This window comes from Anolis sagrei, chromosome 1 (assembly GCF_037176765.1).
Source record: "Anolis sagrei isolate rAnoSag1 chromosome 1, rAnoSag1.mat, whole genome shotgun sequence".
In the NCBI taxonomy this organism is placed as follows: Eukaryota; Metazoa; Chordata; class Lepidosauria; order Squamata; family Dactyloidae; genus Anolis; species Anolis sagrei.
The window spans coordinates 109,395,378-109,410,271 of NC_090021.1; the positions used below are offsets into that span (position 1 = coordinate 109,395,378).

At 40.5% G+C, this 14,894-nt stretch overlaps 1 protein-coding gene and 1 pseudogene across 1 annotated transcript in view; both read left to right on the plus strand.

Annotated features, from left to right (window-relative positions):
• The window catches only part of HMGN3 (high mobility group nucleosomal binding domain 3), a 49,401-nt gene extending 34,714 nt beyond the window's left edge, over positions 1-14,687 (plus strand). The window contains exons 3-6 of the mRNA XM_060752950.2: positions 5,882-5,911; positions 7,086-7,133; positions 8,167-8,239; positions 12,610-14,687. Coding sequence (XP_060608933.1) covers positions 5,882-5,911; positions 7,086-7,133; positions 8,167-8,239; positions 12,610-12,623 — 165 coding nt within the window. The 3' untranslated portion in view covers positions 12,624-14,687. The remainder of the gene's footprint in view (positions 1-5,881; positions 5,912-7,085; positions 7,134-8,166; positions 8,240-12,609) is intronic.
• LOC137095854 (uncharacterized) lies at positions 8,669-10,258 on the plus strand (annotated as a pseudogene).
• Positions 14,688-14,894: the final 207 nt, after the last annotated feature.

Consider the following 14,894-nt stretch of genomic DNA (forward strand, 5'->3'; position numbering starts at 1 on the left):
TAATGCAGCAGGCATTTTTCTAGCTTTTGTCTTGCATACAGTCAGGGAAGGCTTCCAGAACAGATGAACAAATGAATGCCTTTTTAAATCCACAAGTTGAAAAGACCAGATTTTATTTACAAACACCAAGTGTTAAAGATAGTTGCCAATGAATTGCCTTTATTCTGAAGCTCTCTAGAGGGCATCTTTGAACTTAAAAGCCTTAATGTTAATTTGTGGGAGAGGAAACATGTAAAAATTTGTGAAGCATGTGAAGGTAGCTGGCTCAAGGCTATGGGGTGCTTGTGTGTCTCAGAAATGGCTATGTGAAAGAAAGGATTGTTGAACAAAACAAATAATCATGCTGAAATAGCTGCTGAATAAAATGTTAAGCTCTTCGAAAATAGGACAGTTAGTTGGAGCCCACCATGGCATAATAAAGTTAAGCAATGCTCTGACCTGAAGTCCAGCTCCCTGAACTAGAGAACTTGTGAACACAGGCTCTCCTTTTAACTACAGTGGAAGGTTCTTTTTGTCACAGAAAGAAGTTTTCCTACTAAGCTGGTTCCTTCCCCGAAATCCATGGGTCCAGAAATGCTCCTTTGCTGCCAAAAGGACACTCTCCTTGATTTTGTGTGCAGGATCTTTATACTAGCTTTGATCGAGAGCTCAGGAATTTTACTTTTTAAGATTACAACAGCTGGACTCCTGGTGGCTGTGCCAGGTGGAGGATATCATAGTGGAAAATTGAAACTGTTCCTCCTGCTATAGATATGCGTTTTCCTCCCTTGTACACAACAGTCCAGCCTGTCCTATTAGTTCTTGCACAGAACAGAAGCATGGGTGTGTCTGGATCCAAAAGATAAGAGATGGCTAAGTCTAGTGGCATGTATTTGTGGAGCAATCCCATAGTTACATTAGTCTAGAACGAAACATGTAGAATAATCATGAGATGTTTTAAATCAACACCTGTTGATACTCTATAAGCTAGCTGGCATTTCCCCCGCCCGATATGCAATGGGAAGTTGCTGCCAACTGTGAGAGAAATAAGGTTGAACACTATGAAAGCCATTCACTTGCATGACTATCAGCCTCCTCCCAGTAGACTCAAATCAAGGGAAAGTTTCATGAGAGTTTCCACTCCTCTTAATGTTCTCCCAGCAACAGCAGGAGTATCCCTCTGGGCAGTTGAACCAGAAAATCCCAATTGGATGGACCTTCACGAGGGTCTGCCTCCAGGGGTAAGCCAAGAATGGGCAACTTGGAAGTCCCTGAACAGACTCAGAAGTGGAGTGGGCAGATCAAAAGACACCTTGGCTAAATGGTACTACCTAGAAGAATCCTCCACCTTGTGCGACTGTGGAGCAGAGCAAACAACTCAGCATCTGTCTGCTTGCCTGCAATGTCCTGCCACAGAGGAAGAACTGTTTAACGCTACAGACAATGCTGTTGCTGTTGCTTGTTTTTTGGTCTAAAGCTGTTTAGTCACTTTTATTTCCCCTATTTTATCAGTTTTATACTAATTTATTTATGCAATGCTTTTGACATGAAATAAAATAAATAAATTAGTATAGAACCGATGTGGAAGAGGTGCTTCACTCTTGCACTACTGCAGTAGGTTCCATATCCAATATATGCTTGGACTGGGGGTGGGGGCAGGAGGGAAACTCACAACTAGAAAAAAATAAATGGACATAAAAGCTTGAGATACTTCCCCTTCGTAGCCACCACCTTGGAAAAAACACTAGTCAGAATGAAAGTGTTGTCATGCTAATTCCACCCCACCCCCACCCCCCAAAAAAAATCAGGAAAGGGAGAGCATTTCAGTCATACAGTTGTATTCCACTGTCAGATGTATTTTATGTCCTATTGTATTTTATGTTTAGTCATATGCTGTTTGATTTATGATTTGGTTTATGTATGTAAGGCATTGAATTTTGCCATTATTTTTTGTAAACCACTTTGGGTCCCCTCCCTGGGTGAGAAAAGCAGAATATAAATACTGCAAATAAATAAATAAATGAATGAATGAAACCTTTTTGCTAGTGTATTTTGAAATGGATGACTAGGACTTTGCCAAATGCTTTAGCCTTCCTTCTTTTTAAATCTCAGCCATGTCTACAAAATCATGTTCTCAGAACTGCTTAGGAAAATATTCAAATGTCCTACATGCCAAGAGATTATTCTAAGTAATTACTTAAATACAATTAAAGAGGAAGTGTGCACTCCAGCTCTTTCCAGTATAGTTCTTGCGCAAAGGGAGGGAAACCCTCTTTTTTGCCACAGTATCCTACTGTTAGCTTTGAGAAAAGACTTGGCTCATAAAGGTCAATTATATTATTTCCCTGGCTTGCTTGTATAGTAACAAAATTAGATAACCAAACTTCATGTTTTCAACATCCCTGAGGAATGTATGGCATTCTATTATACTACACATACTTTCAGGCCAGTATGTGCAGGATCAATGTGTAAACTTTGCTGTAAGGACATTAACTTAATATTGGGGAACAGTAAGGTTGTAGACAGTGGTTCTTACCTGTGGGTCTCCAGATGTTTTGGCCTTCAACTCCTAGAAATCCTAACAGCTGGTAAACTGGCTGGGATTTCTGGGAGTTGTAGGGCAAAACATCTGGGGATCCACAGGTTGAGAACCACTGTTATAGAAGAAGCTGAACACCTTTTGGAGTGCAAGAAGGCGGATACATAACATCAAGGTAGGAAGTGGAATTCAGTCCCTGGTTATGCTAGTTAGAAAGCCCTTAGGAAATTATGAAATAGATTACAGACCGAACTATAATGTAGACTCACCATTGGTGGGTGTTAATAGCAGGCAGCATCTGAATACAGCATGGTTGAAAAGCAAAGTTGCATTTTTATCAGTTGTGTGGTGGTAAATAGTAAAGTGTAGGTGCTCACTGTGAAAGCTCCCAAGAAGTGTGTCTCCAAGAAGAGAGAGAGAGAGAAAAAACAAAAACCACCAAGCAGCTGATTCATATGTAGCTTCCACCTTCTTCAGGAGGAGATCCTTTGTAATTTTATTTATTTATTTACAACATTTCTACCCCGCTCTTCTCAACCACCGAGGGTGGGCTCAGAGCGGCTAACACTGGCAACAATTCGATGCCACAATATCACAATATAACAACAATATAAAACCATAAATATATAATAGATTAAAAACAATAACATTAATTATACAGTCATATAGCCGTTTCCATTATCATAACAATCATTAGGTCCAATTCAATGTCCAAAGTGCCATTGTGCCTGCTAGCCAAAGGCCTGGTTCCAAAACCATGATTTCAGCTTTTTTTTTGGTAAGGGCTTCTAATCATTCTCAGGGCTGGACACTTTTCTTTAAATCTCAATGCAGAGAAGAGGAATCTCAAGGTGAGAGCTCTCCTTCAAAATGTATATGTACAGTGGACCAATTGTCTCCTAAAGAGTTCAGTTCCAGGACTTAACTGTGGACAGAAAACACAGACAGTCATGATCCATATTATTAAATGGTGAAATGAACATGCACTCTTCATTGTGCCCACATGCACGTCAGTGCCGTTCACTGATAGGCAGCATGGCAATCTGTGATCACTGGAAACCATGGACCTGGATCTCATGAATCTAGTGGGCCTGCTGCACACTTATTTTCCTTATTTGTTGGATTTGGTGTGTTTGAATGACATGGCATGCACAGCTATGGCTGGTGCTTAATGAGATCACCAGGAATGCATACTGTGACATCGCAAGTGTCCTCTCTGTCAGGATTTGTAAGTTATAAAGCATTTATTTTAAGATAGCAGGATTGGTGTCTCAGACTTAACCACAGGTGTCATTGTAATTGGGGTATGGTGGCTAGTGCTGAGGCCATAGTATATAGGTTGTAGTAACCCTGCGTTAGTTTGATGTGGGTTGGAGGTTGGTGTATGAAGAGAGGAGGGGAAGAGTATTTGTACCATTATTGCAACTTAAGAAAGAAAAGCCTTCCAGTTGGAGTGATTAGTTTTCTATCTTTGTATAGTTTTTGTTGCTGAGGAGACCACTTCACTGCAATAAGGTATTTGTCTCCCTAATAGGAGTGAAGAGTCCCTTCTGCTATACAACAGGGAACTGCATGCTGATTTGAACCCTTGACACTCCCTAGGCTTAGGTGGTGAAATTTGGAGGCCCGACATATCCAAAATGTGATGTATTTGATGGCACGGTTCCTCCATTGTAGTAGTCTGCCTCCCTGATTCTGTAACACCACTGATTTTTTTTACCAAATCAAGTATGCATTTAAAATCATTTTTGAAAATGGTTTAATACCATAAAATGAGCATTCTGTGGATTGCTCTGAGCATCAGTCCTGGAGAACATTCTGTTTTGCGATATGCGGCATGGCCTTACTTATACAAACAGTGACGTTTCAGGAACTAGGAGTGCACCAGAAGGCAGCATGTCTATTTCTGTGCTCCCAGTGTTCTTCTGCTCTGGTTGCCTGAGGTATGATCCGCATTGAAAATCTTGTTAGTGATGCATGTGTGGCAGTAGCACTGACTCCTACATGGGTTCGTTATTTGTAAACAGGTAACTTGCAATATCAGATTTGTCTTTTAAGTGCTAAAGCAGCACCATGCATGCCTTCTCACAACTAGATCTCAGCATCTCCCATACCCAGAAATCTTTCTAGCAGCTTACATAGTATACCCACAACTAGGATCCTGTTTCCATTTTTGGCTCATTTTCTGAGAAAGTAGTGAAATGATGCTAGTTGCCAAAGTGTGCAGCCTGTAAGCAGTTCTGTTTTTATCTTCAAGTTAGAGTTGCCTTATAAATAAACTCTTTATCATGTAAAGAATCCTTTAAATATGTTGCATTTTGTGGGCTGAATTTTTGCTCAGACAGGATTCAGATTTATTTCTTAGTGTTGATTTCCTCAGATTTTCCATACAAGTCTGCATCCAGTAGCTCAAGGGTTGTCAGCCTTCTAACTGGACATATTGAAACATTCAGAAGCAACACTAAATTCACATGAAATGTATATATTGATGTCTTTTGAACTGAGTACAGACTTTAATCATGTGCATCAAGACTTCAGATGCTTTTGTAAAAGAATCCAAACTTTATGTCAAGCAAAAGAGTTTTATTGGATTTCAATGTAGTGAAAGAATGCACAGCCTTACTAGATGTGCATTATTTATTGTCCAATGTTTAGATGTTTACAGTAGAGTCTCGCTTATCCAACCTTCGCTCATCCAACATTCTGTATTATCTAACGCAGTCTGCCTCCCACCCGGATCCACAGCTGTTTCAATACATTGTGATGTTTTAGTGCTAAATTCATAAATACAGTAATTACTTCATAATGTTACCATGTTTTGAACTGCTTTTTCTGTCAATTTGTTGTAAAACATGATGTCTTGGTGTTTAATTTGTAAAATCATAACGTAATTTGACGTATAATCGGCTTTTCCTTAATCCTTCCTTACTATCCAACATTTTTGCTTATCCAACGTTCTGCTGGCCCATTTATGTTGGATAAGCAAGACTCTACTGTATGATGTTTTAACTTTTAACAAAATTGGAAAGTCACATAATGAACAGTAGGTTTTGTTTCTGTTCCCATAGAGTTCAATCTGTAAATTCATTACAAACCAGTCATTATCAGAAAAAAGTTAGAGTCATGGAGGAACAGTGTGAAAGATAAATTTCCCAAATGAATTAATTCAAATGATTTTTTTTTCTAAAAACGGTGTACATCTGAAACAATCATTTCTCAGTTGTGTAGACTTTTGCATTTGCTAATAAAGACTTCTGCTTTCCAGGTGCATTTTATTTTGTGGGGAAATGACTGACAGATTTTTGTCTTGTTTGGATGTGAACTGCTGCAAATCTACAAAGATATTTTCTTTCCCTTTTGTAGCCGACAAGACGATCTGCAAGATTGTCAGCTGTAAGTATGTCAGCTGTAAGTATATGTAAGAGCTATTTTGTGCAAATATGAAATCACATTCTTTCTATATCTTGGCACTGGTTGTGTTGTGAGGTGATATGTAAGGTTATGTACTTGATTTATATGTATATATATAAAATCCTTGACGATTAATCCTGTAATTGGTGCAGAACAGTGGGCTGGACAGTTTCCATTCTGTGTTCTCCAGTTCCCTGAGCATTGATACATCTGGAGAGGAGGATTCCTACACCACTACCACCCCATGCATTTTCTTCAAATCTGGCAGCACTAGAGATTTATGGGTTCTATGTAATACTTGTTCTACCTACAAATATGCATGCAGAGGATATTGAAAATGAACAAATGCTTGTATAGCATGTGTCATCACTTCTGATCTTGCTGCAGGTGCCTAAAGATTTACTGTTTCATCCAAACTGTAAGGTTTTATCTCATATCACAGTCACTGCCTCTCTCTCAATCTCTTTCTTCCTTCCTCTATTTCTAAACAAACTGCAGAACTGTCTCTAAACCAGGCATGGGCAAACGTTTTTGCCTTGGGGATGCATTGCAGCCCAGCCAGGAGGGCTGGGCCAGGAAGGGGGGAGCGGGCACACCCTGGGTGGGAGAGAGTCAGGAAAGGGCAGGGCAGGGATCATCCTCAGGTTGTCCTCTGGGCATAAGGACAGGGCTGCTCACCCCATCCTTATGCTGGGAGCAAGGCAAGACACGTTGAGACTGTTCCTCTCCCAATCCTTGGGCTGTCCTCTTTGCAATATGCCAGGAGGGGGGAGAGAGAGGCGGTGGCTGGGAGTGCCCCAGAGGGCTCTTGGCCACTGCATGCCTTCCTCGAGTTGTCCTCCTGGCATAAGCATGGGGCCACTCACACTGTCTTTATGCTGGGAAGTGGGCGAGACGCACGGTGGCTAAGAGTGCTCCAGAGGGCTCTCAGCTGCTGTGTGCCTTCCTCCCTCGTCTTTTTGGCATAAGGATGCGGTGGGCCACCATATCCTTATGCCAAGAGGACAAGGAAAATAAGGAGAGCCCGAGGTAAGCGCCCAGGGGGCCACATCTCAGGCTTCTTGGGTGCCACATAACAAAGTGAGAAAGGAGTTGGGATTAAGTATCTCTTAGTAGATATTGTGCTAACTATTAGACTCTCTGAAATATTTCCTAGAAACCAGCTCTGCCAAATCCTGAGCCAAAGCCAAGGAAAACCAGTAAGGTAAAAGATGTTCTTTTTAACTCTGGGCTCAAGTTTCTTTACTCGAAGTATTTTGCTGTTCCTGTATGTTATTAGAAGAGTCTACCGATTATAATTGCCATTAATATAATAAAGCCGGTTAATCTTTGTTTATGGAAAAATACTCGCAATGTGGAACATGCAGCCCTTGATTACTTTTTTTAGGCTTGCAAACACATTTTTAGAGGGCATCCTTTTTTTAAAAAAAAAACTTTCCCTGCTGTTCTGGAGGGTCTTCTGGACCTTTTTTTGGTGGTAGTGGGATATTTTGGACTGTAGGGGAAGGGGAAATAAATGAAGACTGTTGTTCCTTCAACAGAATTTCCTTAACTTTCCACAGACTTTCCTTTCAGTCTGTAGCGAGCAGGTCCTAAATCTAACTATATCTCAGTAATGTTATCCTAGATCAGTGCTATCCAAAGCAAGGATCCCTGGTCCAATGTCAGTCAACTGGAATTTGCTGTTGTTCTATGGTGTGTTACCAGGGAAGAAAGAAGCAGGTGCACCCAATGTCGCACAAAACTCATGGGGGAGGGGGGGGGAGGCCGGTCCTCCACACCAGAAAACTTGGGATAGACTGCCCATAGTACTTTTTTGCTTTTATAAGCTTCTCTTATAAGGCATAGTCCACCCTCTTTTCAACCAGGTTGAAAAGGGAACTTCCCCCTTTACTAACTAAATTAACCTCAGGCCAAGCTTCCAGTATGGATACAAATAAGGCAACAATTTTTCCAATATTTAATATCAGTAGCATCTTGTCACTTGCTAGATAACTGGTGAAGGGAAAAAGCATGGGCGACTTTATTTGGCAGTATAAAAGAAGCCTTAGGCCCCTTCCACATTGCCATATAACATTCCAGATTATCTGCTTTAACAATCTGGATTATATGACAATGTAGAAGGGGCCTTAATGGTTAGTTTTTATTAGTCTCCTGTATGTAACGCGAGTTTTTGGAGGGGAACTACAATTACTGCTTTATAGGAATTAATTTCCCTGTGTTTGATCTGTTGACAGAAGGAATCTGGAACAAAGGGTAACAGAGGTGCTAAAGGGAAGAAGGATGAAAAACAGGAAGCTGCAAAAGAAGGTACTATTCCATTCAAAAATGGTGAAAATAATTCTGAAGAGATAATTTATACAAAAAACTCCTGCTGATTCAGTCAGTGTGTTTTTTAATTCAGTTTTGAACCGCCGAGGCCCCTCCAGACAGCCCCATAATCCGGGACAAAGAAGTGGGGCAAAAAATTGTAGTATCTGACAGCAAGTCCAAACAGAGCTGTCAGTCCTGGTAAATGCTCCCCTGGTGTCCTGACAAGTTTGGTTATAGCGGATTTTAGAAATCTGAAAGATAGATGTGCTACATCTGCCAGAAGTCTCCATGTTGTTTGGTGTTTTTGAATAACAATATAAAGGAATGTGAGTGGAGTGCCCCCTTCCACAGCTGGCCTCATGGACTGGCAGCACAACAAAGGGTTATAAGTGCCAGCTTTGGGTCATAACAGTAGAACACTTAATAATGCAGGTACAATGGAGAACTAGAGCACACATGGATAATCGAGATGATGTGATTGAGGGAATGGGCTTCAGTGATATTGGTGCCTTTTTTCCAGATAGCTGCTTTACACATGGGTACCATTTATGCCCTCACAAACTGTATGACAATTCCTAGGTCACCACTATGCTGGTGAGTCTAGCAAACCAGCAGAGACTGGTGGAAGTGTTTTGTCTTCAATGTGTGGGCAGATAAGCAATGGATTTACCACTTCTGAATGCCAAGACCCGTCTTTAACAGGATTGTGGCAACAATTGGACCAGAGGTTTCAAGAAGAGACACACACGAGGAGATCATTTTCTACAGAAAAGAGTCGCTATCACCACTTGGATGCTTGCTAACAAATCTTCATATTGACTGGCAGCCCAACCGTTTGGTGTTGGAAGGGCAACTGTCGGAGAGATCTTCATCACTGTCCTGGCTATAAAGATGATACTGTTGAAATACACAGTCTATCTAGGAAATGCCTGGGAGGTAAGTTATGGCAATTTTCATTATATAAGCATCAGAGCTGCAACAGGTAACTTGTAAAAACTCCAACTTGTGCCATCTGTGGCAGCGCTGATGGGGATATGGAGGAAGGGATATAAGGATACTTCATATGACTTGTTACCTTAAATTACCCTTAAATACACTATTCCATTTTCTCAGCTTCTAGCAGTTGTATACTGTCTCACAGCCTCTTGCATATGTATGCTGTCTTAACCTGTTTCCCTCTTTTTCTAGGTTATGGCAGGATTTGCAGAAATGGGCTTTCTACAGGCGATAGGAGCTGTCAATGGATGTCACTGCATGATCATGTGTCCTGTCAGATAGGGAGCTCAATTCATAAATAGAAAAAAAACCCACTTATTTCATCTGGCTACAGAGTACTCCAGATCACAAAGACCACACCATTGATTTACAGCTTGGATGGTGTGGTTGCACATACAATGCCCATGTGCTGAGGAATTCTGCTATGTATGAGCCGATGAGCGCTAGCATATGTGTACCAGGGAATCCAGCCATCACCATTACCAGAGTCCAGATTGCTCCATTACTGCTGTCAAAACAGTGCCTATCCCATCAGGCAGTGGCTCATGAAATCTTACCAGGGTATGTTTAATGAGAATCAGGCATACTTCAACAAGCACCTCAGTCGTGGCAGGATTGTCATTGATAGGACTTCTGGCCATCCAAAGACAAGATGGAAATGTCTCATAGCAACACTGGAAGTAGCCGAGGAGAATATTCTCTCTGTATTGCATCCTGTTGTGATTTTACACAACCTGTGTGAGACTAATAGGAGGATGCTGGATGAAAATCCACACAGTGTGGGAAACTATGTCCTGCCTACATTTGGAGCACCCATGAATCACAGTGAAAAACAGCAGAAGAGAGGGTATGAGATGCCCTGGGAGATCAATTTTTGGACTGGGATCATATGATCAACACCATCTATATCCCTCCTCCACTTGTGCAGCTGCCAGCCACTCCCCACATGATTGCATTCTGAATAATCTAAAATAATGTGTAATGGAAATGCAGAAACAATAAAGATTTTAAAGTGAATCACTCAGTGGTGCTTATTGCCTTATTGGAATACCTGGATGTGTGTGGATGTGTGTATTTGTGTGTTCATGTGTATGAGCGCATAGACACAGGTTTAAAAAAAACACATGGGGAGTGTGGGAAAATATATCTGGGGTCATGGGAGGGTGAATAATAATGGATGCAAGTTTGTGCATTTGTGCGTGTGAAAGGTGAACAGGGAATATATGTGGACAGTAGAGGCACCATTGGCATGACCTCTGCCCTCTGCTGATTCATTCGATTGAGGAGGCATGCTCTGCACATCCCCTTCCATGGACGGCGCTGGACAGATATTCACCTCATCCCTTATCTGCCCTGCCTCTCCAACATATCTACCATCCTTTCAAGAATCTGGTAGCCAGATTTTGTTCATTTTCATAGTTTCCTCCTTTTTGTTGAAATTGTCCACATGCTTGTGGATTTCAATGGCTTCTCTGTGTAGTCTGACGTGGTGGTTGTTGGAGTGGTCCAGCATTTCTGTTTTCTCAAATAATATGCTGTGTCCAGGTTGGTTCATCAGGTGCTCTGCTATGGCTGACTTCTCTTCCTTGATTCATGTTTGGGCAATGCTGTGTTTGGTGGTCCCTAAGTAGACTTGTCCACAGCTGCATGATATATGGTAGACTCCTGCAGAAGTGAGAGGATCCCTCTTGTCCTTTGCTGAACGTAGCATTTGTTGGATTTTCTTCGTGGGTCTGTAGATAGTTTGTATGTTGTGTTTCCTCATCAGCTTCCCTATGCGGTCAGTGGTTCCCTTGACCACTTAATTCCTCCAGATGCCCCTTCATATTGGCTTGGGTAATTTGTAGCTGTACCAGAATGCTACATAAGGGTGGTAGGGTAGTGTGAGCTTTCCAGGGAACATATGGAGGATTTCTCAGCAGGAACAGATGATAGCCAGCCCCCATTTTCTACAGCTCTGACTGTCACAATTGCATCCCCATCTTCCTCCATGGAATCTTCAATGCACTCTATAATATCAATGCAAACATCAGACACAGAAGTAGCATGTGCTCAGGAGAGGCAGGGGTGCACTAAGCAGTGCACCTCAAACCATCTTCCAAGCCATTTAACCTGACACCATCCCTTCTCTTATTTCCCCTTGCCATTTCACTCTTACCTTGTGACATCTGAAAGAGATCCTGGAAGCACTGCAGAGGGCTATAACCTGGCTCATTGAGGCTTGTGGTACAGGGACCCTGTCTATGTTTGCACTTCATGCAACATGTTTGGGATGTATAGTTGTATCACCCCTCAAGACCTTATCCACTTCATTAAAATATGGCATATTAATTACTCCAGCGCCACTGCAGGCATGGTGGTCACAAAGCTCTCTATATTGCTTCTACAGCAGCTTAGTCTTTGTTTTACACTCCTCCAGTGTTTTATCATGCACTTTACCCTCATCTGCTCTGACAGATTATGGAAAATGTCGTAATTTCCATGTGAAAGTTTTAACTGGGTCTGCACTGTCTCCTTCCCCAAAGAGAAAATAAGTCAAGGGTCTCCTCATGTTTTCAACTTTGCCCTCTTGAGCCCCATTTGCCTTTGAGGTCACTGTGGGGTGACTGTGCCATAATGCTGCCAAAACTCCCTTTCCTTGTACCAATGCAAAGGAAATGAGAACAAAGGAAAGACAACAAGAAAGTTCACGTGGGGAAGTTTTTCCTCTCCTAGGGAGTTTTCCTAATTGAGTGCAGGAATATACAGTGATGTGAATATGCACATTTTTCAGATGATCCAGATCTAAAATGCACCTTTTTAATGTGTTTTTCATGGAATAATGCGATTCAGCATGCATTTTCACTGCACATGGTTTAGCCACCCTTCTTTTCTCCCTGTTTCTTCTGCATTTTAGGGCCTGTGTAAAAGGGCCCTGAAAGCATGTTCATAGTATTTCTTTTTATTACTCCATGATGTTATTATAGATTTCTATCTTTCGCTCAACTGTTAGTGTTTCAACATCCAGAGGTGTCCCACCCAGTGCATTCTCAGTAAAAGGGCAGATTGAAACAGTGAAAGTTAAGGGTTCAATAGAGCATTCTGCAAATTTGCAGTGAATAGAAACAGATAGTAATGTCACAGAAGCAAAGTTAAGGCTTCTGTGACTTTTGCAAATCAGGAACCAATAAATTTAAGAGTATTTATAGCTGTCTTCTCATATACTCATTGTATTTCAATCATGCCATACATAGCAAAAAGAAAGATACCTAAGTTTTGATTTTTTTTAAAAAAAATCCATTGTGGACTGATTATTATGTTGCTGTTCTGTTAAAAAAATGAAATTGAAAAATAACATAGGATATAACTTTTTTTCCCATTATCTCCTACAGGCACAGAGAACTGAATTGTTAGACGACGAATGCGTGTAAACTGAAATGAACATTTGAAAATGATTTTATGTACCTCTGGACAACTTTTAAAGGATATTTTTATCAAGTATTTTGTAAAGGCTAATTTTTTAGGACAAGCTGTATATGAACATTTGTTCTTTATGTACTCATGCTCCTAGAAACTCCAAACATTGCCAAGTATCAACATAACATCAGGGAAAGTGTTCATAAGATTGGACAAGCATTCCATATATTTGCTTTTAGGAAATGTGCATTTCATTCATACAGTCATTTTTTTCCTCGTGGGTATGTGGATTTTTCTTGCATTCTTTTCTAGAGCAATAATTGGTGATGCTTTTGTACTTAAATGTTATGTGATTTTAAGGAAATGTGTATAGATGTAGCCACCAGCTGAATATTTTGGGTTCCTCTCATTTGTTTGAAATTGCAAAAGACTTTCTGACAGTAAATACAAATTTTCAATATTTTCTCTAAATCTGAGATATGCCTTATTAATACTTAGCTCTTGTTAGTAAGCACACTTAGTTAGAAGCAACTTCAGAATCAGGGCCAAGTCTATAGAAGTTAGCAGGAATCCTAAATCCAGTTACTTGACAGAAGGCTAGAGAACTTGGTGGATAAATATTAAACCTATGTAGTTTGGGGGGTAAAAGCTATGTTGCTTAGCTATCTCCAGGAAGCATTTGTGACAATTGCAATTCTACAATTACATTTATAGCATCTGTATTTGAAAAGAATTGCATAACCTGGGGCCCATTGAACTAGAAATTGTTACCATGTCTTGTGTGTTGCATGGCAGCTTAAAATTATTTTTGAGACCAAACAAGAAAGCTTTTCGAGCCTATAGATAGCTTGGTGGGCCACACAGAGCTTTATGTTTGAGTCAGAAGGACTAGAATAAGGTAAGGCAACGGCAAGAGGTTGAAGGCCAGTTTTCTGCCCCAGAATCCCCTAGGAACCACATGGATTTCCCAAAAACAAAATAAAAAATTCAAAGTGAGCAGAGCTCCACTTGTAGTTTTGAATGCAAAATAGCGCAGAAGCAACTGCAACATATCAAATAAGTACATTGTTATTCCTAGGTGCTTCTTGGAGAGGCAGTTCTCCATCTTCCTTTGAGTCAGAAAGAAGGTATAGAAAGTTTAAAGGCCAGTGCTTCACCCACAGTATACACAGCAGGAGGCTTGTTTCAATTAATTGATGTTACTTCAATGAAGGTAGGCCGCTTCTACAATGCCATATAATCCAGATTATCAAAGCAGATAATCCACATTATCTGCTTTGAAGTAAATTGTCTGAGTTTACACTGCCATATAATCCAGCTCAAAGCAGATAATCTGGGTTTTATATGGCTGTGTAGAAGGGGCCCTAGTCTTGTACTGTACTAGCACAAATTAAGTGAGAAAACTCAGTTTTTTTCTTGTTTGGGGAAATTGAGAGGGATAGCTTTTGCACCTCAGTCACCTTCCCCTTCATGGAGGTGTAAACATCTAAGGAAGTGGTTCTCAACCTGTGGGTCCCTGGGTGTTTTGGCCTACAACTCCCAGAAATCCCAGTCAGTTTTCCAGCTGTTGGGTTTTCTGGGAGTTGAAGGCCAAAATATCTGGGGATCCACAGGTGGAGAACCACTGATCTAAGGTTATAAAACCATGGTTCCTCCGTGCTTCAGGTTTTTTTTCTTCAGTAATTTATTTTTCTTCCTTAGTAGCAGATTGTGGTTGAGGTATCAAAATTAAACTTGAACAAGAATGTGTGTTACTCCAGAGATGATGTAAATGAAATACATTTTGAAGAAGTTGTAATAATAATCAATTAGTCAAATGGATTTTTCTGGCACTATGTTAATATAATCATCAAGCCATTATAAATACCCAGTTGTTTTCCCATCTATATTTTTCTCCCTTTGCTGGGCCTTGAATATTTATGTTGTTTGTGGAATGGTAAGAGGAAATATTTCTTGTCTTTTGGTAATATTTTTATTGCTGCGATGATGGCTATAATAATGTCTGGGGAATATCTGCATGTTTCAGTCAATAAATGAAGTTATTACCAAATAACTCTAGTGTCTTTATTTAGTATTGGGCAAAAAACTGGAAGCTGATACTTCTGTCCAATTCCAATACAGCATTCACATTCCAAGAGCATTGATATGTGTGTGTGTGTGTGTGTGTGTGTGAAATAAATTGCCATATAGTACATTCAAAATAAATACTTGTTTATATGCAAACCTGTTGTAGTTATAGTAAGTAGTCAGATCACAAAAT